At 37.5% G+C, this 23,418-nt stretch overlaps 1 protein-coding gene across 1 annotated transcript in view; it reads left to right on the top strand.

The window, feature by feature from the left end:
* Window positions 1-23,418, top strand: part of SNX24 (sorting nexin 24) — a 48,596-nt gene that overhangs the window by 21,824 nt on the left and 3,354 nt on the right. Inside the window, exons 4-6 of the mRNA XM_029965444.1 lie at window positions 19,461-19,555; window positions 20,661-20,693; window positions 21,562-21,626. Coding sequence (XP_029821304.1) covers window positions 19,461-19,555; window positions 20,661-20,693; window positions 21,562-21,626 — 193 coding nt within the window. The remainder of the gene's footprint in view (window positions 1-19,460; window positions 19,556-20,660; window positions 20,694-21,561; window positions 21,627-23,418) is intronic.

Raw genomic sequence — 23,418 nt, forward strand, 5'->3', positions numbered from 1 at the left:
GCACAGGCCACACTTGGAAGCCAGAGTAAGAAAACAAAATATGGAATATATGCTGAACCATTCATTCTGTGCTTTGGATGAAGAACTCATTCTGGGGGGAAAGAGTAGTATAGGATGAGGCTACATATGTAAGCAACATTAAATAAATCCTTATATATAGGGAAGCTGAATTAAAGCTTGATTGTAGTGTGCCATAATAACTTTGTCTAACATTGTTTGTATCATTTAGCACAGACCATTCTGAAGGAAAAAAAAACAGCCTGTGGAACTAATCGCAAGGGTTTTCCAGAAAGATACTGAAATAAGTTATTCTTGACCTTCTGCTTTAGACATGTTGAAAGGAAAGAGCATAGGAACAGAAAAGTTATTTGTGAGAAGGGCTGCTTAAGGAAGAAGTAAGAGCTTCTGTCAGTAGCTGAGACAGGTGAGTGGAGGAGGAGACAACTAGTGACTAGTCTTCCTCAGATAGGTTGTGGAAAGGTGGTCAGTGAGCCTTCTCCTTTGGTTCTGCATTAAATTGGACTCTCCTGCATTAGACATAATTCCCATGTGTATGTGTGTATGCTGCCTTTTCTTGGCATTTATGCAATCCTGCATGACTCCTTTCTGAAAGATATGTTGAAGGATTTTTGAGTGAACTAAGGGGAGAAGGTCCTGTGCTCATGGGTAGCCTGGGAGAATAATAAAGGCTTGTTATCTTGTTATCTTGTTATCTTCACTAACATTGTCTATGTCCACACACATCACCATTGATTGTCTTTGTTTTTCTTTTCACCTGCTTATTGTGTCTGTAATCTGAATATAATATGGATTTAGTTAAGCATAAAAAACCTTGTTTTACACTAAAACTGCTCTTTGTAGAATTTCTTGACTGAGACTTGAATTTCTGTGAAGGTACATTTACAAACAAATACACATTACCAAATAATGCCTAAATTTATAACTGACATGGATTTTTTCTGTTGACTTTAAAAACATGGACATCAAAATAAAAAACTCACAGAGTCACTTATGGTAAATACTGTGAATTATACATAAGAAAATGTTCAAGAAGTATTGATGTAAAAATTGAGGTTTGCGATGTAGTTTCTTCTTTTTAATTTCTAATAATTATCATTGTCTTTATCTAATATACTTCTTCTTTAGATGAAAAAAGTTTTCAGAAACAAAGCATGAAGTAGAAGTAGAACCTTTAATTTCATTAGGCATGTTGTAACTGGTGAAGATTAATGTATATATCTCTTGCTAATTCTTTTCAATTACTCAGTTCATATAAATTCCCAAACCTTGTTAATTATGCTGAAGTCAGGTGGTAATTTTTAACAGTATTTCCACAGCAAGGGAATTTTCCTGGTCTAACCTTGCCCTCCTGTAGAAACTCTCAGCAGATTAGGCATTCTGACTCTAGTCCATTCGTTTTCAGCACAAGCCTAATTGCTGCCGACTGCCTGCCACAGGTACCCTGGTATCGTACATTTAAGGGATGCAGGTTCTTCTGAGAACAAATAAGGAAAGATTAATTGTTTGTTTTGTTTCATCCCAAGAGAAATGTGGGAGCTTAATCAAGAAAAATAATTTCTTCTGTTGATTTGGCTTATTTGTGGGAAGGGATAATTGTATAGAGGCAAGCATAGAGCCATGCATTTTGAAAGAAATTTTGCCATTTACCTACTTGGGAGGCAAAGATACAGCAAAATGAATGTAACACAGCATTGGAATTGATGGGGATGGTTCACATTTCTCATAGTAAGTAATTTAGCTGCAGGGCTTTTATTTGAACCAATATTGCTAGGTGGTGTTGTCATTTGTTTTGTCTCCCTTCTTTGGATATCTAATCAAGAAGACAATAGTAGGGGGAAAAACGCTTTTCCAAATTGTCCTTAATTGCTAGAGCACAAAGTGAGCTAAGCACTCAGGTATTTCCAATTAAAGAACTTGTTTCCAGCAAGCACCATTAAATCTATCTTTCCCAATCTGATAAATAAGCTATCAAAGAGTGGAACAGATTAATTGAGAGCAATTAATTCAAAGCTCAGTATAACAGTCAGAGTGAACTAACATTCTCAATGAATGCAAATTTTATGTAAAGCAGTAAGAAGCACTGATTCAACAAAACAGAGTTGAGAATAGTCACTAAGCACAAAGGAGAAAATTTTATCTGTGATACGAAAACAAAAGACAAGGGAATATCACAGATCCTACAATTCAGAGCCAATCACAAGATTTACTCTAATTGTGTCTAAAGCATAAGAAAGCCCTGCATATAGTACAATGTTTGAGTCTTTAGATTTGGTAATCTCTCAGTGTGGTGTGCTTATGTTAGTAATCAGTAACCTCTGTGTTCGGTAGAGACTTAGTTAGCCCTGGTGCACTGGATTTTGATTCCCTTTTAGGGTGGGTATTCCTAATCATATGTATCTAGACCTGTTTGATGGGTGTTACTTTCTTACAGCTGTCTGTGCATGCCAAATGGCATTGCTTCACGTGGTGTAAACGTCATTCTGCACGTGGGTCCTCCATATATTTCTCATAATGAAAAAACAGAAAAACAACCTGAATGCTCTCTTTAAGTGCCAGCCTTTTAACAACGCGTGCATCAGCATGACGAGAATGCCTCTCTACCCCCTTAGATATTAAAATAAACTCACAGGCTTTGAGTATTAATATGTTCAAAAAATATTACATGATGGTTCGGCTGTTGATATGTGTTTTATATATTCTGCTTTGGAGTAATGTACTCCATCAAGAAGAAAGCAGGAGGGGACACACATATTCTGTTACATACTAAACAGACTAATTTTTAAGTCAGTTTTTGCAGAGCTACCTTGGTGAGGTAAGTTGTATTGCTGCTCTGTGTGCATTCACATAAATTGACAGCACAAATATACTAGCTGCCACAACTTTTAAAACTTCTCTCTTAGAACATCAGTTTGTGGGGTGCATCTCTGGCCTTTACAGCAGCAATGTGGCTGGAGTCTGCTTTTGTAGAATTAGAGTTTTAAAATGGTTGGATAAAAATCTTATTTCTTATGCTGTTGCAACCCACTGGGTATGTCTATTCTAGGAAAATGAAAAGGTCAGTGATAACTTTCCCAATAAAACCTTCTGAGAAAATGTCATTCCAGTTATGTGTATCTCACTGGGGGAGTTCATCCTCCATTTTTTGAGTTTCATATTTTTTATTTCCAGAATATCATCATCATTAGAGAAATTCAGCATTCATAACTGTGATAGTATGGTTCATATCAGCTCATGAACTGATGATAACAGACATGCTTTAGCAGACACTTTCAACACAGGCCATTTACGGTGTTTTTCTTTGTATCCTTACTGGCAAGCCACTACATCACAGTTGTATTCTGAATAACTGGTTTTCCAAGAAACTTCCCTGTAATGCTGGCTTCTGAAAAATATTCTGTATATCCCCAAATAATCATGAAGAAGTTAGACAAGTGAAACTTCTCCTAGTTTCTCCAGATGTCAAGGCATACAGATCTCCAAGTGAGCTTTCCAGAGTGGAATCCAGCTCTCACACCTCATGAGGTGGAAAAGGTTCTTCATGCAACATTTCAAAAGCACTCATGAAGCCAGAGGAAATTACAGAGGAGCAAAGACCATGCACAGGATTGAGAGTCTACATCTTGCAGCCACCAGCATTTAAGCTGCCATCTCCACATCTCCATCCATCAGATGTTTCTCTGTATTTGGGCTGAGTCAAGGTCGTGCAGTGATTTATGCTAATAGTTTTGAACAGCAGCAGTTGTATAACTTCAGGATTAAGAATCAGTTTGTGGTTTTGTAATGATACTGTATTTATATGCCATGCAGTAGTGCTTACCTGCTTCATAGGTGGATTTTTTTAAAAAATTAATCAAATTCAGGCAAGTTTAATTATGTGACCTGAACTAGTTATCCAGCTTGAAATGCGGGAATCGTGAGGACATGTACTGCAAGAGTAAGTTACCGTAATATATTGGTGTCTTTTTGTAGTATTGGAAATAAAGATTAGTGGGTTTTGTGATGAATTTGCCCTCTAATGATGTAGGAGGCTCTTGATAACTGTGGTCCAATGCAGATACTCAAGAACAGTATCATTAATGTGCAAGTACGGACAGACTTCAGTGAAAAGGTCCAGCAGCCAGGCCTAACATTGAAAATAAAATTTAGTGGGGAGGGGGGAAACAAAAAGAATCCAAATTTCTCTAGTTTGGTAAGTTATTTTTGCCCAATTTTACAAAGTGGTGATGTTCACCAAGGAAGTCAGAGAGAAGTCCAACGTGAGACAGGACACGTGGAGAAGCTGTATTTGTTAATATGTGGATGGAGTCATGTAGATTATTTTCCCTGTGGTATATTTACTGGTTACAACTACCATATTATCCTTTCTATATATATAGCATATTCTTTCAATTTCAGATTCTTTCAACTGCATCTTCCAACCTTTTCTTGTTTTGTTTTTTTCCCCTAAAATTTAAATTTTGTGCCTTTGACTGGTTTATTCAATCTACATATCACTCATAGCATTGTCTTCTGATGGTCGTGTCTTGACCATCTCATTGACCAGTCAACAGAGAATGCGAGGTTTTTTGTAGATTTCAGTTCTGTCGTAAATTGTTTCTGAACCTTTATATTATGTCCACATCTGCTTTGAATTTGCAGCACCCATACTTCAGACATACTTGCACTGATGGCATACTCACTTTTATTTGCTCATCATAGAGTCTAAGTCTGATTAAGCTCTCCGTACCACAGTATGGTAGTACTGTTCTGTCTTTTTATTGAAGCACCAAGAAATGTGACTTAAATAACAATTTAACCTTAGCTTCAGTTGCCAAGGCTTTCTGGTAGGGTAAACCAGAGCCTTCAGAGACAGAATAACCATTGGGAAGGAGGGGTGCAACACAGCCTTTTTGCAAATTCTTCTTGCATGGGAAACCCAGAGGCCAAATATTTGTGCCAAAATGAACAATAGAAGTAAAGAAGATTGCTGTCTAAAAATGCCAGTATATATGTGTCATGAATCTGTGATTCTCAATTTCAACCTCATTTATGGAGTTTACTGACCGTAATTAAGTAGTTCTCTGGTTGCTGAGTGAGGAACAGCAAGCCAAGTGTGAATATAACTTCAAAAATATGAGATTTATAGAGAATATCTTAGCATTCTTGCAGTTATTTCAATGTTATGATATTTTTTAAGAGAAATACAGATAGTTATTTAGCTTCTGTTAGCAAGCTAAATTGCAATCTCATTTCTCTGTCCTGAAGAAGTCATCCCTCTTTCAAGAGTGAGAATGTGGAGAGGTTTTAGCCAGATCAGAACACTGTCTGCAGAATTGCTACGGCTGTGACAAATGCAGCCGTCCAGCTGATGCTGCTTGTCTGCCATCAGCACAGAAAAGGTAAATAAGCATTCACTGACCAAGTTAGGATGGTTTCTTTTCACAAGTAATTGCATTGTTCCTCACCTTTATCAAGGACTCCCTTGCTGGTGAGTTTTGGGAGGGACAAGTGTCAAGGAACAGAGCCATAATGAAGTACCTGCAATTGAGCAAGGATTACATTGCTCCGTTAATTCTGTAAAAACTTGTCAGTTTGCCACCCAAATAAATGCCTAGACTTCGTAAAACATGGAGCAGAGTGACCTCTAGAAGAAAAATCAATGGCAATTCATATTTCATATGTCTATAATTGCTTGTGAGAGCATGGCAGCAGTTTGTTTATAGAGCAGCTTGTTTTACCAAGGATTGTTTCCTGACTTTTTCTTCTTTCCAGTGGTGATGCCTCTCATGGACTGTGAATCACAGCTAGACTCAGCATTAGACAGGTTTTATTGGTGGTGATTTTTTATTATTGTTTTCACATTACTGTCTTCAGAATTGCTACACTGTGTTTTGTTTGAACCAGTACACTAATCTATAGTTACATGTAAATCCTGTTCACAACTGTTTCCTTGAAAGACTCCTGAAGCTGTTTTTTACCTTCTTTTTTGTAGGCAAGACTTTATCCTCTGTGAAGTTATCCATTTGATAGTATTTTAGCCATCAAACTGAATCCACTGTGTGGGCTTCATTTTTAAGCAATTTGTCAGAGAAGCAAAGCATTCTCACAGTCAGCTAATTTAAAGACAGAATTTTGAAAATATCATTTTTCCCCCTGCTTTGCTTTGTTTTTTCTTTTTTTTTTTTTTTAAGAAGCTGTTGTAAGATTTGTATCCCCACTGAGGACTGAGATGTCATAGGGATAGAGAAAATGCCGCTCACTTTATGGATTACTGTTAGGTCAACAAAACTTTGGCAGCATTGATTAACTTGACAGTGAGTACAGCAGTACATTTATCACTTATGGCTGTGCTGTAGAAAATCTAATAAGAGGCAAACAATTCCCTTTAGAGCAGTAACAGGTTCACTGTGGCTAACGGTGCATGCACTGGAAATTTCTGACTTTAAATTATACCCTTGCTGCTAGTTGGGTCATTGACTCCAAGCTACTGCACTTTCACTACTATGTTCTGTATTATTAATTTGATCAAAATTGTTTTGGCTTCTATAAATGTGTTCAAACTGTATATTGGAGTTCATATAAACTCATAAGCATTTTTGAAGAAGGGATGCAGAAGGAGCATGATCCAAGCTATGTTATGTAGCAAGGGCAGCTGCCTGTTAGAATCACAAATGTTTGAGGTCTTCCAAGGTTATAAAGAAAAAATCTTGAACAGTTGCTTACAAATCTGCCTCTAATTCATAGATTTAAATAAACCCCAAACCTAAACCTATCTTATATTCCTTAAGTTTCGTAGGTTGGTCAGAAGGACTTTTTCCGTATGTACAAATATGTTCCTTTTTAATTACCAATAAGTACATTAAAAATTCTATACAAGTCGATTTATAGATATGCTCTTCCAGTTGTCTTGTTTTTGCAAGAATTATGAGAACTGAACCATGAACAAGAGATTTTTTGCCTTTCCTGTGTAGAAGTGCTGCTGCTTGACTGCAAGTTAGTGTTTGGTTCTAATTTTATGGTGAAATCAGGTTTTATTCAGTATTGCTTGGTTTCACTTTAATAAATCTTTTCCCCAAGTCCATGGCCAGTACATTGGGAAGTGTCTTTCATTGCAAATATAAAGAAAAATGGGGGAGTAGAGGGGTGTTGAGGTTTTTTGTTTTTTAAGTCTTGCACTGATTAATTCTCTAAAATGGAAGCCCTGTATAAGATATTCTTCTACAGAAGAACACCTAGCTTTTTTTCAATTCAGATAACCAATTCAGATGTAAAGGCCACATACCCAAATAATTTTGTTTCTAGAAACAATCAGGAAAGGAGATTGAAGAAAATGCAGTATTAAGTGCAGATCAGAACATACAGTGTGCAGCTTAATTTATGGCTTTGTGATACAATCTGCAAAATCGCTGTTCAAGGGAGAGTAAGGGTTTTTTTTTTTAATAAGGATACTTGGCTCACTAGAGTAGAGAGCCTTTGTGAGTAGCAACTATTATTTCAAGTATTTTGTGTTATTTTAGGAAACTGTTTAAATTGGAGGTTTTGTTCTGCAATATCTCTAAAAATGATGTCGTTTTCTTTGTTGGGAGAGAAGTATTCTACTTGAATCAATTGTCAAGAGGCTTAATGTAATAAGGCAGTTTGTGGTCTGACTAAAAGAAACACAGTGCAAAAGAAATTCCCATAGCAGTTTGTTTTTAACAGAAAAACTGAGTTCACCTGAAACATAAATACATTGAAAATTGAGGCTTAATAAAGTAGAGCAGCTTCAAAAAGAAACAGATTGGGGTTGTTGGCCAAAGTTTGTCTCGTAATGACTATTATTTAACCAAATATCTATGTTAATAATAGAACAGCTCTATATCTATGTTAATAATAGAATAGCTCTATCAACCATATAACAGCAGATTCTTTGCAGCGAATGATCAAGCAAGTTGGCATTAGTACCCTTTGCATAGTTAGGGGGAAAATACAATTGAAAAAGTGCTTCCTGTTTTGCACTTTTTTTTTAATTTACAGAATAGAAGTTGTGTTTCTCACTCTGTTATTGCATTATCTAGGTAACAAGACACATTTCCACACTTTCTCCTGGGTTCATACAATAAAGGAGTTACCCTACTGCCTGCCTTACTGAACAGAAACCTGTTATTGATTACCTATCACACTGGCATCAGAACTACTCTTAGGATTCAATTTTTTTGTTGTTTTGCATATTTTATTGATCAAAAGTGGTAAATGAGCATCAAGCGTGCAAGAAGACGATGAATTGTTTACTTGCATAAAATAACCTTTCAATAAGGGAAGATGCATTGCTCACACTTTTGGTGCTGTTCTGCTGCCCGAAGCAGATGGCATTCAGCTGCTATTGATTTGCTCCTATAGTTACAGAGCAGCATGTAACAAGGCATGCTCATTTCTCTAAAAGAGAGGTGAGATTTTTTTGCCAGGGTGGCAGGAGTGAAAAAAGAAAGGATGGAGGGTTTGGAGGATTGTTTTGGGGTTACATGTTTTTTTGCAAGAAAAAAACATGGAAAACCTTGCAACTCTGTGCAAACAGATAGCAGGGTTTCTGTGTTTGCAGAGAAGGGAAGTTACTTTGTTCAGTTCTGTCACTTCTGGTAGCATTAATTCATGATGCAAATTGAATCCATGAGCAAGCAAGTACTTAGGATTGTAAGAAGCAGCCAGAATTTAGCGTCACAAACTCCACTCCACAAGTCTTTGCTGCTGTGTTTTCTTAATTCTACATGTTTTTTCCTACTTTTGATTCAGTAGCAAGACAAAATCATCCTGCAGTGTGCTGGGCTTGATTCTGCAAACACTTCATTTCACTGAAGAATACAGAATTTAATAATTTGCTGCTGTATCTCTTCTGTAATGGGACACACACAGACACAGAGCAAACACAGTTTTCTCTTAAAGTTTATGTGAAAGGAGATTTAATGCAGAATTTTGGCATGAACAAGATATTTAATTGTTTGGCAGATTTTAATGAAATGCAGATAAATATGTGATAGAAGAGGATTTCAGCAAATAGAGTATAGGCATGTTTGTTCTAACACAAAAATTTATTAGAAAAAATTATTTTAGATAATTTAAAGTCTTATTTCTGGAAGAGTAGTATGGTGGGTGGTACTGAGGAGCAGTGTGCAGTCCTCATTCAGGCTGTTTTAACACAGAAATAACCCATCTGTCAACATCCACAAGTGTGGTAGTATGAGAATTAACAAATTTAGACTCTTGATGACAAAACTGGACCTGTTAAGTGTTTTGAGAACACATATTAAAGCCTTTTTTTGCCCACCTGACTGTTCTGCAGTGACTCCTGCTGCCAGAAATGCTTACTGTTATTTTTGAACAGTTTTGAGCATCTTCCTGCTCTTATATTATTTGGGGAAATAAAATAGTGTACTCCATTATGACTGCCCTGCTGTCCTCTGTGTTCTTTATGTGGTGTTCCTTTTTAATGAAAATAGAAAATGAGATATGACCCCTGGCAAAACATTCTCACGGCATAGTTAGTAGCTAGTTATTTATCAAGAATTTAATTTAAACATGCGTATTAGTGTCTGTTAAAAAATGTCCTACTTCATCTATTCAAATTTCTGTTCTCTGACATTGATTTCAACTTGCTTGTGTAATTTATGAAATGCTGTCTAAGCTTTTTTAATGTCCATATTGTTATGTGTCCCCACATCTCGACCATTTGTTATGCTGCTCCTGTGGCATAAACAGGAAAGAAGAGATTGTCTGATTCTTTGACTTTAACCTGTTGGTTTCCATCCAGAGTAGAGATTTCTTCTGAGTGTTTTTCAAAGCAAACAAACCTTGGTGATTTTTTTCAGAAAACAGATGCTTTTTAATCAATGGCTAGTGCTGTCAGCACAGCATTTATCACATTGTTCCAAGTTGATTTGGTCTTGCTCTCCTGTGGGGCTAGGAAAATGTTTTAAACATAAGAATGTTTACAAACAGAAGTAATATAATGGAACATGGAAAAGCATATGTTTTAAAACAAGTTTTTTTCTGCTACAGTGTTGCTATGAGAAAGCTCTTTGCTTTAAACAAATTTAAACAAATACATCCATGTTCTTGTTCTCTTCCTGTGGTATCTATTCTGTTCTTGTTAGGACTGACTCCAGCTTTTTTTAGCCCCTCTATCTCTGTCTTTTCTGAGTTTCTTAGTGGTCATAACTTACTTTGTGCTTCTTTGCCATTGTGTAAGCAACCACCTCATTAACTACAGAATTAGGATATCAGAATAAATTGCTAGTATATTAACTATTCAAGGGGGAAAAAACGAAACAGTCCCACACACAGATTTTTACCTTCCTTTTGCTAATAAATAAAGCTGATTAAAACTTAAGTAAGCTTCAGAGTTTTAAAATAAAGCTCAACAATTTCCTCACAATTACTCTTCCAACATTACAGAATAACTTAAGAGTCCTTATTCAATGTCAAATTTTGTGCTGAAAGGGCTATGAACACTCAAAACTAAAAAACAAAGCCCCCAAAAAACACCACTGTATAAATCTAAATATATTTCACCAGCTATGTTACCCCACTTTACCTCTTCAAAAATGACACAATTGAGTTCATTAACCCCAGATGCAGTGAATTCGTTGTCCTTTCTACATTCTTTTGTTTGGACTTTGGAGTGGGTACCTGCTGCTTAGTCTAATTAGTTTCAAAGGGAATGTCGAGTCATTTCTCAAAGGTTTACTCTGACCCAAAACATCTGACAAGAAAATATCAGAGAGATAAAATAAGAAGTTATTGTAGAGCTGAATAGCAGTTTGTTACAATACCTTGTGGAAACAATGCAGATGAGGAAAGCATCCTCACATGATTTAGAAATTTTTATATGACATTTGCATGAAATTGTCATTTTGTGGAGAGCAAGACTTGTTTTCATAGATAACTTACACCTTATCAACCATCTGACTCTTTCCTTTTCCTCAGCAAAATCAGCAAAATGAGTTAGAGCTGTGGGAGATATCCTGTGAAGCTAAAAGGAAGTGAAAATGCTATTGTAGCCCCCAGCATCTCAGTCCTCCAATCACTAGTGGTCATTCTGAAGTCCACCACTGGTTTTTTATGTGTTTTTTTTTTCAATATGCATCACATGGAAATGTGTTCTCCTGTTCTCTCTTTCAGGAATTGTAACAACTTATTTATCTTCACAAGGATCATCACTGCTGAGTTTGCCTTAAAGCCTTTGGGGGCGGAGGGGGAGGTTGACAAAAGCCTTTTGGAAATGAAAGTAGGCTCTATCAACAGGGCCACCTTTATCTGTACTTGTTGATTGTTTAAGAGGTTGTAGGAAGTTTTTGAACAGAGTCTCTTTTTTTGAAATATCTAATAGAGTAACCATCTAAGCAGAGTCTCTGTTTCAGTCATAGCAGCCCTATTAAGATATATTTATATTTGTGCCCAATAATTGTCTTCCTTACTGTAATTGTTACTAACTTCCTTGGTACAGGTATACCCAGTTCTCTCATGGTACTCTGTTGTTGTTGTTATTATTATCATCATCATCATCATTATCATTGTTATAATCATTATTGTAAATTTTTTAGTTCTCTGGTTCTAAAGCAGCCATAAACAATATGGTGTACAGAGTTCTTAATTCAGAAAATCCATCAGTTCAGTTCTCTTAGGCCCTTTGATCACTGTGTGATCCTGCTGACTTGTTACTGTAACAAACAAACACACTTCTATGTATTTTATGATCTGCTGCTTCTGGCTTGGATAGACATACTCTTTACTGGGTGGCTGAGTCCAGAGAGTGGAGGTGAATGGAGTTAAATCTAGTTGGTGGCTGATCACCAGGGGTCAGTATCAGGGAGAGCTCTGTTTGCTATTTTTATCCATGATCTAAATGTGGGGATAAAGTGCACCCTCTGTCAGTTTTTACATGACACCAAGTTGGATATGAGTGTTGATCTGCTGGAGGGTAGGAAGGCTCTGCAGAGAGATCTGGACAGGTTGGATTGGTGGGTCAAGGCTGACTGTATGAGGTTTAACAAGGCCAAGTGCTGAGTCCTACATTTGAGTCACAAAAAACCCATGCAGAGCTATAGGCTGGGGGCAGAGTGGCCGGAAATTTGCCAGGTGGGAAAGGACCTGGAGGTGCTGGTTGACAGCCAGCTGAACATGAGCCAGCATGTGGCCAGGTGGCCAAGAAGGCCAAAGGCTTCCTGGCTGGTATCAAAAATAGTGTGTCCAGCAGGACCCGGGCAGTGATTGTTCCTCTGTGCTTGACACTGGTGAGGCCACACCTTAAATCCTGTGTCCAGTTCTGCGCCCCTCACTGCAAGAAAGACACTGAGGTGCTGGAGCGTGTCCAGAGAAGGACAACAGAGCTGGTGAAGGGTCTGGAGCACAGATCGTATGAGGGGAGACTGAGGGAGCTGGGGTTGTTTAGCCTGGAGAAAAGGAGGCTTGGGGGGGACTTTATCACTCTCTACAGCTACTCTTCTAGTAGGCTTGTAGCCAGGTGGGGGCCGGCCTCTTTTCCTAGGTAACAAGTGACAGGATGAGAGGATTTGGTCTTTTGTTGTGCCAGGGTAGGTTTAGATTAGGTAAGAGGAAAAATTCCCTCAAGGAACGGGTTCTCAAGCATTGAAACAGGCTGTCCAGGGAAGTGGTTGAGTCACCATCGCTAGAGGTGTTTAAAAGACATTTAGATGTGGGACTTAGGGACTTGATCTAGTGGTGGCCTTTACAGTGCTGGGTTAAGGGTTGGACTCAATGATCTTAAAGGCCTTTTCCCACCTAAATGATTCTACAATTCTAAGAAAGGATTATTGCATACTAGGAAGAAACATACACTAAACCCTGATGTTTAAAGAGGTTAGGACTTGCAAATTTGGAAAATCTGGAATGGACATTTCTAGTACCAGCTTATCCTCGTTAAAGTAGATGATGTATTTATGATCATATTTGATTACGTGATCAGATCATGTTGCAGGGTTTTGTTTCTTTTTCCCATGTAACCTTCCTCCCAGTGCATAAGGATCACAAGGATCAGCATAGAAGGAGGGCAGCACCTGACTGTGAGAGAAACAAAAACCTATCAATTATTTTCTAGGTGTTGTAGTTTGCAATTGCATTTCTTTTGTTGTTGTTGTTGTTGTTGTCTTAGAGGTCCCTTTCCTTAATGTTTCTCAAACAGTAATTTATAGACAACTGATGTCTCATAAAGCTCTGATAGTGGACAACAGAAACTTCCTGAACACGGAAAATGCATGAGCTTCTGGTGATGTGAATTGCGCTGTGTGCAGTTCTCGTGGCTGTTTTGTATTTACAGTGTTTTAAGAGGAAATTCTGGCATTTTCCAGTGGCCATGTCAGTCTGAGGGGTTGTGTAAGACGACTCAGATGCTGCTTGTCTCAGGTGAGCATGCTGGTGCTCCGTGACACTGCCTGTTGGAGCTTTCCCTGGAAGAGGGACTGGCAGAGGGCATGGTGAGTGAGGCACCTTGCTTCCCCTGAATGTTGGATGGTTTTTTTCGCTGCAGCATATTTGCATTTAGTTCCTTTGAGCTTTCAGAAAACAGTACTGCAACCTGCTGTTGTGTCGTTATTATAAATGTGATTGCTTTTTTACCACCTTCTTCCCCTGTACTCTTGAGAAGACTTTTCCAAGCCTAGCTGCCTAATTTCTGTTCCATTGTAGAATGTGTGTTTTCTGGATCTACTAATTGATATCTATATTATTGTCTAAGGTATTCCTGCACCTGTTTGTTATCACCAGCATTATTGACATGGTCTTAATTACTTGTTAATTGTCCATTGTCTTAGTGGTCCATTGACTTCTAAAAGACACTTCAATTCAGACATTTTGAAATCAGCATCTGTTTTTGTGTCTGTATTTGCCATTAATGGATCTACTTACTCTTTGTATTAGTTTTTCCTGTTACTTATTTTTAAAAGCCTTTCTCGTTCCTACTAACTTTTTGTAATATCATTAACTTGTCCTGCCCTTCTGCTTCTTTTCCTTTTGCTCTGTTGATTTCTTCATTTCTCATCCAGCTTTGTCTTAACCTCCAATCCTTTCAGCAGTGTCTCAGGAAATTATATTGACGGCTTCCTTTCATTCTTATTTTTCAAAGGAACGGTAGTTGCACTTTGTTTCTGGTCTTTCAAGGGCTAGTCTCCTGTTTTGTTGAAGAGGGACTCACTGTTTGCTCCCACTAATTTATGTTACCAGTTTTCTGAAAAAAATTCAATATTTTATTTTTTACATCAAATGGGTTATATTTGTACACTTAGCCTCAAGTCAATCCACTCTGCACTTAGTGGTTAAATATTAGTTGGAATTATAAACGTGTTTTTAATGAGCTTTCTAACTGAAGTGCTCTCTGCCTTAAGACCTATGTGGTATTTTTGATCAAAATGAGTAAAGTGCTTTGCCGTAAGGTTACGTAACGCTTAAGTAAGAATGTTAATAAGTTATAGACACGAATTTCTGCATACACATTTTCAGTGATGATCCAGTAGCTGTTTAACTGATTTGACTTCCTTTTCATCTAGTTAATTTATCCTCTATGTTGCTTGAGAATGCTGTGATAGATAGATTTGTCACTCATGAGTTGTCAGGTAAGTTTTAAGGTCACTGGAAGTATAACAAATTGATCTGAAAGTTGGTTTAGGAATTTTTGTACTATTCTTCAGTCTTGAGGTTCAGACGTGCAATTCCCCTCTGTTTTTTTTTTTTTTAACTTTTGTGACTTTACATTAACTTTCAGATAGTTTAGGTAGAATTTCTGGATCTTCATTGGAAGTATTTTGGCTTATAATACCTACAGTCAATATTTATTCCCTTTCAAGCTCCACTGTATGGATGGCACTCTTTCTGTTGACTGCCCTTTGATATCATATGAAGCTGGTGCTTCATATGGAGCATCACTTCTGTGTTGCTGTACATGTGTTTGCATGCTTCTTGTGTCTTTATACAGAATTTTTGGCATGTTTGATAACCTTCTCCTGTTCTTACAAATGTGAGTATTTTTGGTAGTAATGAAAGGTGGGAAGTCTCTACTATGGCAACTTAGGCAACAACTTATTTAGAAATAATTCTAGTTGATAACCTATAACAACACCCTTACTGAAGAAGGGAATGAATTTCTTCATAATTCTTTACAATGGGTAATATAAAACATGATTTTATCCGCTATTACTTTAAAAAAAAAAAAGGAAAGCTTACTCTTAGAAGTCTGGTTCCTTTGTCTACTTGGTTTTTAGTTAATGTGTTCTTTTGATAACCTTTATATCATTTCATGGGATCGTGTAAAGCAGTTCAGGAAAAGCAGGTTAATAGAAGAATATAGACTCTAAAATGTTCTAAAAGATGTGGATTCTGGTCCCAGTGGAGACTGACACTCTAGCCTACTTACCGTAGCTGGAAAGTATTGATTTTCTTCTCCCCCATTTTAGCTGCACCACTGAATTAGGTATTGTGAAGCATCTTTCCCTGTGAAGAGAGGAAAAACTGTCATGAACTTCTTCACCCTAACAGTACTGCATTTCAAACTAAACCTGATTGAATGGAAAAGTCTGTAAGGACCCTGTAACTCAGCTCCCCACTCTCATTTCTCTCTTTCTAACAGCTGTTCCAGCAACCTTAAGAAAGTATGATAGATGACTGTAAGACATTGATTTTAAAATCTTTTTTCATTGAAAACAACAACAATAAAACGATGTGAAACGATGCATTCCTGTGGCATGATCTCTGAAGGTTAGGGAAGTGGTCTTGTTCAGGTTTTCAGCAAGATGCTCAGTTACTGTTATAATTGGCTGATGAGTAGGTTTGGGCCTAACTAGAATGCCAGTGTTCGATTTCACAGTGTCCTCTGTGAAGATATGTCACCATTTACCCTGGCTTTAGTGACAATTTTCTAAAAAGGAAACTCGTGGGAAATCATTATGCTGTTTATATGTCTCCCTTGTTGGAGAGCATTATCCTGTGATATTTTAGCACTGTTTTCCACTGCATGATGGCATCTAGCTAAGGTTAAGGCAGAACAAGTCCCTTTGCAATTTTGTGACTATATTTTACTTACTGAAGGAGAAAAGATAACCGACAATTAAGTATTTCAGATGTCACTGAAAGAACGTGCAACTAATCAATTACATCCTTAGGGAACATGATTTTATGAAACTGATAAGGTAGAAAAATTGAGGATTTTGTTATTTGTGTTACATAATAATAATTGCACCCTTTCAGTGAAAAAGACATTTCTGCTGATGTAAACATCAGGCTCTCCCTTGTGTTGTGTTGTGGGTTTTTTTCCTGAAGCACAGAGTAGTTCATTAAAGTGTGACAGTAACAGATAAACACTTTACAATTTTCTAAGAAAATATGGCACTTATACTCTTAGTTCAGCTGAAATCAATGAGTTGAAAAATGTATTTCTGGAGTCACTTCCCAAATCATTTGCTAGAGGTTATGTTAGATGTTTTACTTGTGGGGGTTTTTCATTTATTTTAGGAAGGAAATACACATGCTTGGGGTTTTTTCCTTACATTAGTCTACTTAGCACTCTGGGGCCCATATTTGAAACTCATTGCTATGCTCTTGGTAGAATTTGAATGTAATAAAAATTCACATTAAAATCAAACTAAGTGTGAGTTTTTATTTCTTTGAAAATATTTTTCTCATAACTTTCTAATGGCAGAGCAAACAAGGTAGTAGTCAAGCCAGTGTTATATATTCACTTGAACAAGTGCTACAGTTGAGCATATTACATCACAAATCATAGATAGTGGTTGAGAGACTCTACCTGCTGGTTCCTTTCCTCCTCAGCTGTCATTTAAAGATCATCACCATATGTATTTCTTACAAGTTTTTAGACAGAAATAAAAGATCTGTTGCATTATGGATTGTTCCAGGTAAATTAAGCCACTTATGGTAACATTGATTTCTAATTTAAGAGTATTCTTTGGAACAACTTAAATAGGAAGTTGAGAATGCTTACATTTTTTTTCTAAAAGTCCACTTCGGGCCACCACCAGAGGTAGGAAATGTATCTAGACAGATGCACCTAATCCTGTTGTTCCCAGGGGGGTTTTTTCTCTTTTCCTTTGGTTTCCACCATGTATTTTAAATGGCAAGATTATGTTCTCGCCCTTAGTTGTATCGAAGCCAATGAAGTCAAGCCAGAAGATAATTTGCCCCCTTTTTAGGATATATAACTTGTATCTTCCCTTTTTTTTTTTTTTAAATGTTTAAAGTGCATGTCACATTACATTACCTCAGTTGAAAAATTCTCCTCTGTTTAATGCATTCCTGCCTTCATAAAATTCTGGAAATGACAAAATTCCCAGTTAAGAGAGGTGGCATACAAATACAGTGGAGTGCAAAATTGCCTTTACTTCTCTGCAAATTCTACATCTTCAAGTTTAGTGATCACCAAAGCAGCGTTATTGACAGGTATGGCTTAACTGTATGGCTTAACACACTGAAACAGATGCTATTTGCTTACATCTTTTTATGAAGTATATTTGAGCAAGGCCAGGATTAGCAGGGCCTGAGTTGACTTGATACATGTGAAAAAAAAAGAATAAATAGAATGAGGTATTAATCTGGAGTGAGTGGAAGTAGAAGCAAATAGGTTTGTAAGAGCTGTCAAGAGTTTTCCTTTTATACAATGATGTATCCTTCTCTTCTTTCCTGTTCTGTTCAGCAGCCTCAGCAGGCAGCTCAACTTTTGGAAAAAACAGTCAGGAGGTGTAAGTATGAGGTTGCATATAAGCACCAGATGCCCTTAAACATCTTTATACAACTTTTTGTGGTCTTCATTGCATATAATTAGTAAGATGGTTTTATTTGAGCCAATGATATGCATTGTTATGCAATTCATGCACTGTCTGAATATGCGTCCACCTTCACCCCTCCTTTTATGCATAACCTGAATGCGGAACAGGATAAATTTTGCAGCAGCAAGGTGCTGATTTTGCAGAATGCAAATGAAGTGGCATTTTTTAATGCATCTTCATATAGAGGTGAACTGAAAGGCTTAACACTTGCCAGCATCTCAGACCTCCTTGATCATTACATCCATTAAAATCTAGAACAGAAAAGTTTAAAAGCTGCATTTTCCCCTGTTCTTTTATTCAAATTTGTTGGTGATGGCCTCAGCTGTTGATGAAGTGTAGACATTTGCAAATTGAACATTTGCAAATGTAACATAAAAAAAGAACCGGTTCTCAAATATCTTGGTTTTCAAATGCATTACTTTCTTTAAGTCCATTCACATCTTAAGTAATTTTAACACTAAGTGGGTTTTCCTTACACCAATAACCTTGTTACAAAACCTGCTATAAGGTCTAGATGACTTCTAGATGTCCCTTCCAACCTTTTTTTTTTGTGATCCTGTTATCCTCTACATATCATTGTGTCTCCCTTGTGATACTGAAATATAAAAAAAGTACACATGCAGGGATAAGTTACCTCCCGAATGTAAGCAGAGTAATGGTTCTTCCCATCACCAGACTTATTTCTTCTCTACATGTATTTCTTCTAACATAGGGTGTGAAAGCGAACAGGATGAACATGAATAGCTTTACTTCTAAGAGTCGATCTATTTATAAATCTGGTGAAGTTTCTTCCATACATACAGTCACTTTGGGTTAGGACTTAATGAAGGAAAACTCTTTAGGGAAGAGCTTGTGGCTTTCATTTGCATGTGAAGTACATGTGTTTTCAGAATGTATGGCAATATGAACCGTAAAGAAATAGGGGCTTAATCTTTCAGGTGAGACATTGGTTGAATTTATGAACTGTTTTTGTTTGCCTTGTGAAAATTGTAAATAATCTCATCAGTGAAAAAACAGAGGATGGCATCTGGCCATTATGTGGCCAGTATGTCATTGGTGTGGAAGGATGTGGCAGGTCTAGTGAGCAGCTCCTTGATCAGAGCTTTGTCATTAAGAGCCACAGTGCAGATACAAGGAGCACACTGTAAGCTGACCTGTCAGGCGAAGCAAAGAGTTCCCCTTGTCATTTACCAAGGCGTGCGCTAATAAAACTGCACAAAGTGGAGACTTCCTTTTTCCACTCACATGCCAGAGGGGAGTCTTTTGTGAGGTGAGCATGAAAGCATTGAGCTGAGGCTGCTTTATTTTATATTTTAAATAAACAGAATTTTATTCACAAATGAGCATGCCAGTAACTTAGTTCCAGAATCAGATATCTCTGCTTGAGAGGCATCTAACTTGGCACCAGCGATGGCAGGTGAAAGAGAATCTAGTAGGGTAAGCTGAATGTATTTTAATGTGATTCATCAAGAACTGTGGTTTTCCTGTTGAAATGAAGCATTCCAAAATAGGTGTAAAAAAATGGACAATTGAAAAGTGTTGCAAGAGTGAAATGTTTTGGTAGCTTGAATGGAAGTATGCGATATTTAAAATATTTTTAAAATGCAGGATTCTATTTTGCCTTCTTTTTTTTTTTTACAGACAGTCATTTTAGAAAATGAAGAGCTCCCTAAAATATTTCTTGATTTTCTGAACGTTCGCCATGTACCTACTTTGCCAAAAGCAGAAAGCTGTGGGTAAGCTCTTATTTACTGAAAAATACATGGAGGCCAAAAGGCACATATCCACTCAGTGCTGATGCAATTCCATTGACTTAAAATGGTCTTGCTGCCAGCTCTTAACACTGTAAAATAAATGGGCATTAGGTTCATGTTAAGTATGTTTATATATCTCCAAATGGTCGTAAAATAAATCCAGACAGTTCAAAGACAGAAGTGAAGTTTAATGTAATATTCTTGGAAAGCAAAGAAGTTTAGATGAGAAAAATATGATTTTCTCATAGATCTTGAAGTATCTACTGAAATGTAAGATTTTCATAAACACTCACTAAAATTGCATAGAAAGCCTGTGCATGTGTTTTAGAGTCATAGTATCTGGGCAAAAAAGAAGTTCATTCTGCGATCATTTTATGATCTCTCTCTGAGTGTTCAAAAATGAAGTCTTTCACCCTTCTGATGACATCTACCCCAATGACCCAACTGCCCTTCCCCTGGGAAGGGTTCTTATTCAGGGTGGCAGGAGGGAATCTTAGTATGATTAGTGCAATGACTATAGAAATACCCAAAACAGTGTAACTGGAAGCTCTGTTACCTCTGCAGCTGTGAGCTTTGTAGGGAGAATTTTTTTTGCTATATAAGCTGATGTGGTTGGTAGTCCAGAAGCATTACCAGAATCCCCAGAAAGCTGCATGGCCCTCTTCCACTTTGCAGGAGGCTCTTTGGGTCTGCAGTGGCACGAAGGCTAATTGACTTGAAGATAATTTTGAGGCCCTCTTACACTTGAAGGTGTCTGTGACCCAAGGCATTGTCTGGAGGGATTCAGAAGCTAACAGACTTGTAGTTGTCACTTGTAGTTAATGATATCAGCCAGTATCCTCCGTGAGACTATACCCCAACACTTCATAGACAGATAGATGGAAATGATTGTGAACCTGTTACTATCTTTTTCAAGTAGTGGTGGTTGTAAAATGATGCAATCTCCCATATTCATCTCGTTAAACTGCATCATAAAGCCAATGGCCAGAAAAAGATCACTCCCTTTGGTGACTCTTAAAGAATTTGGGTTTTTTAATTATAAAATTAATTTTGTTGGAACTAAAGTTTTCTCTCACTTTACTTGCAGCTCTTTTGATGAAACAGAATCTGAAGAATCAAGGTGAGCTTGATTCCTACTCTTTCTAGGACAACTACTTGAAATTATTGGAGTTTACTGTATTTGGTCCTTGCAGCTGATGAATTAGCAGTAGTTTAGCATTAAAATTAGATGTGTTTTTTAAGTGTAACGGCTAGTTTCATCAGCTCTGTTAGATCTGTCCATTTGTAGTGTGAATTGAGCATCGTTATGCTAGTTTTGAGAAATTCCTTATAAAACTAGTAGAATATTGCTAGCTCTGAAATATACCTGGGAATGTATTTTTCATAGCAAGAAGATTTAGCAGAAGAAATTAAAGGTTTGGGTTGTCCCTGATGTGTTTGATAGAGCTTTGTATGTATCTGGTTGCACTGCTTGGCATGTGTAGGCAGAGAGGAGGGGGCTGGGAGAGGGTGGCTGTACCATGACCAGGGTGGGAGTCAGGCCTGTGAGGGGCTTACAAGGACTTTGTGAGTGAGGGGTACAGCTACTGCTTTAGAGGCTGCAAGAACATGGTGACATTTTGAGTCTGTTTGGTGTCCTGAAGAACCTATAGACATGGAGCCTGGTTGCAGATGATCTTGTAGCCTGCATTACACCAAGTGCCAGGGACCAGAGCAGGATCAGGAGGTTTCAAAGCCAGCTGCAAGCCACCCCTCCAGGATCCAGCCCCTTTACCTCCAACTTCACGTTGAGGGTTTCACTGTGTGGCTGAGGAGCAGCAAGCTTTGCTTCCAGGAGACGGAGCCTGCCCTGTTGGGCAGTGCTGGTGTGTGGAAATGCACCTTGTGGCTCCTGTGCAGCTCGACCACCTCGCTTTATCAAAGCTAGTTTGTAGAATATTCTGTGTGGTGTCCCTTGATACTGACATCCCTGTTCTTGACCTTTCCAGCAAACTGTCCCACCAGCCTGTGCTGCTGTTCCTAAGGGATCCATATGTCTTGCCTAAAGCCAACGGTAATCAAACCTGTCATCTGTTAACAGAACTTTGCTGATCTGACCCTGCACCACATAAACCACATTATTATTAATACAAGCCTGGTCAAATGACACTGGTCCAAAATCTAATAACCTGCCAATAAAACAATAGTTCTTGTGTAAGAAACCATTAAAACACTAAGTGGGATGGGTGATTTATAAAAGGCTGGAATTTTCTTCCCCAGTTGTTCTCTCAGACAAACCTACTGAGAATTCAAATCAAAAGATGAAGAACATTGCTTTTCCTTTCTTGTTGTTGACCCTTTGGGCTATTTTGCCTGAAGGATTTGAACTTAGAGGCCTAGTCCTTTGTAAGTGCTTTTTCCCTAAACACCAGTCGATCTTCTGCAACCATGTTTGTAATTCCATTTGGATTATTACTATTTCTTATCATTTATAACCTCTAGAGATCTTTCCGGGGGAAAAAATGTATACTTTAAGTATAATTGATGTGTTTCACAGGACATTTACATTAGCCTTCATCTCATAATACATGGTTCAAAAGAGTGTTTGAAATAGCTTGTTATAACCCCCTTTCATAAAAAAAAAAAGTTCTTTGAATTATTAATTCAGAAAATTTACCCTCTCTTAAATTAAATGTGTGCAGGGAAAAAAAAAGTACCATTTTCAGAGCGTGTTCCTCCTGGGTTTGTCATTTTACTTGCTTGAACTGTTATTTCTACTAAATTTTTTATTAAAATTGTAATAGCTTTCATGAGAGAATTTTCTCCCTGAGCTGTACATTAGGATTCTTTTTTAATGTGGCATTTTGTTTGATTTTACAAAATACTGTGTAGAAATCAATAGTCAGATTCTTGCACTGCCTTGAAAATCATTAAATTTTTTAAGAGTAAATTTATGAACGAACACTTTTTTGCTTGCAGTTTCTCAAAATGCGTATCAATACCTGAAGGGGGGGCGTAAAGAGGACAAAGCCAGTCTCTTTTCAGTGCTGCCCAGTGACAGGACTAGAATAGCAGGAATATGAGGAAGCACTTTTTCACCAACACAGTTTGCTCAGAGTGTTGGTGAAGTCTCCATCCCTGGAGATACTCTGAAGCTGTCTGGACAGTCCTTTGTGACCCAGTCCACATTAGAAGACACATTACAGGGTTGTTTAGTTTTTACTTTGACTTAGCACTAGTCTGCTCACATGTACTGAACGTCCATTTGAGGCTGGAGTGCAAATCACGAACTCAATGAATCAAAGCACAGTAAGGGGAGAGGGTCCCTTCACAAGGCCAATTCTGACGCAAGTGACAACAGTGATGAAGAAGCACCCACAGAGTTACCTCTGTTTAAAATTTGTTACTCATATGAATGAGACACATGGCATGTATTAACCTGTTTAATGCTCCTCCTAATTGCATACTTGATTCCTTGAGAACATGGTATAAATTATGAAAATCATTTAATTCCGTACCATTCTGAACAGATAAAATGGATTTCATATACAGTTATCCTGAAAAATTGTGATGGTACTTAATATTTGCAGCGCACATGTAACATTTTGCTGTAAGATTTCTGTTCAGGATTTTGCAGTTCTGTGATGATATTTATCTTCCATAACATGTACTCCAAGGAAGGCTAAGCTTCCTCTTTGTGAAATCATTAGGAACCTAATTTTGTAATTCATTTTGTAACTATTCTTTTAAGTAGTGTTTTTCTTGGATTAAGATAAAAGCTTCTTTTAATGTGTAAGATGTTTAATTATAAGGTTGGCCTCCTTAATGACATCTGAAACAATGGACATTTCAGACTTTTGCCAAGG

Source organism: Manacus vitellinus, unplaced genomic scaffold (assembly GCF_001715985.3).
Source record: "Manacus vitellinus isolate BGI_N305 unplaced genomic scaffold, ASM171598v3 scaffold_9_pilon, whole genome shotgun sequence".
NCBI classification, from domain to species: Eukaryota; Metazoa; Chordata; class Aves; order Passeriformes; family Pipridae; genus Manacus; species Manacus vitellinus.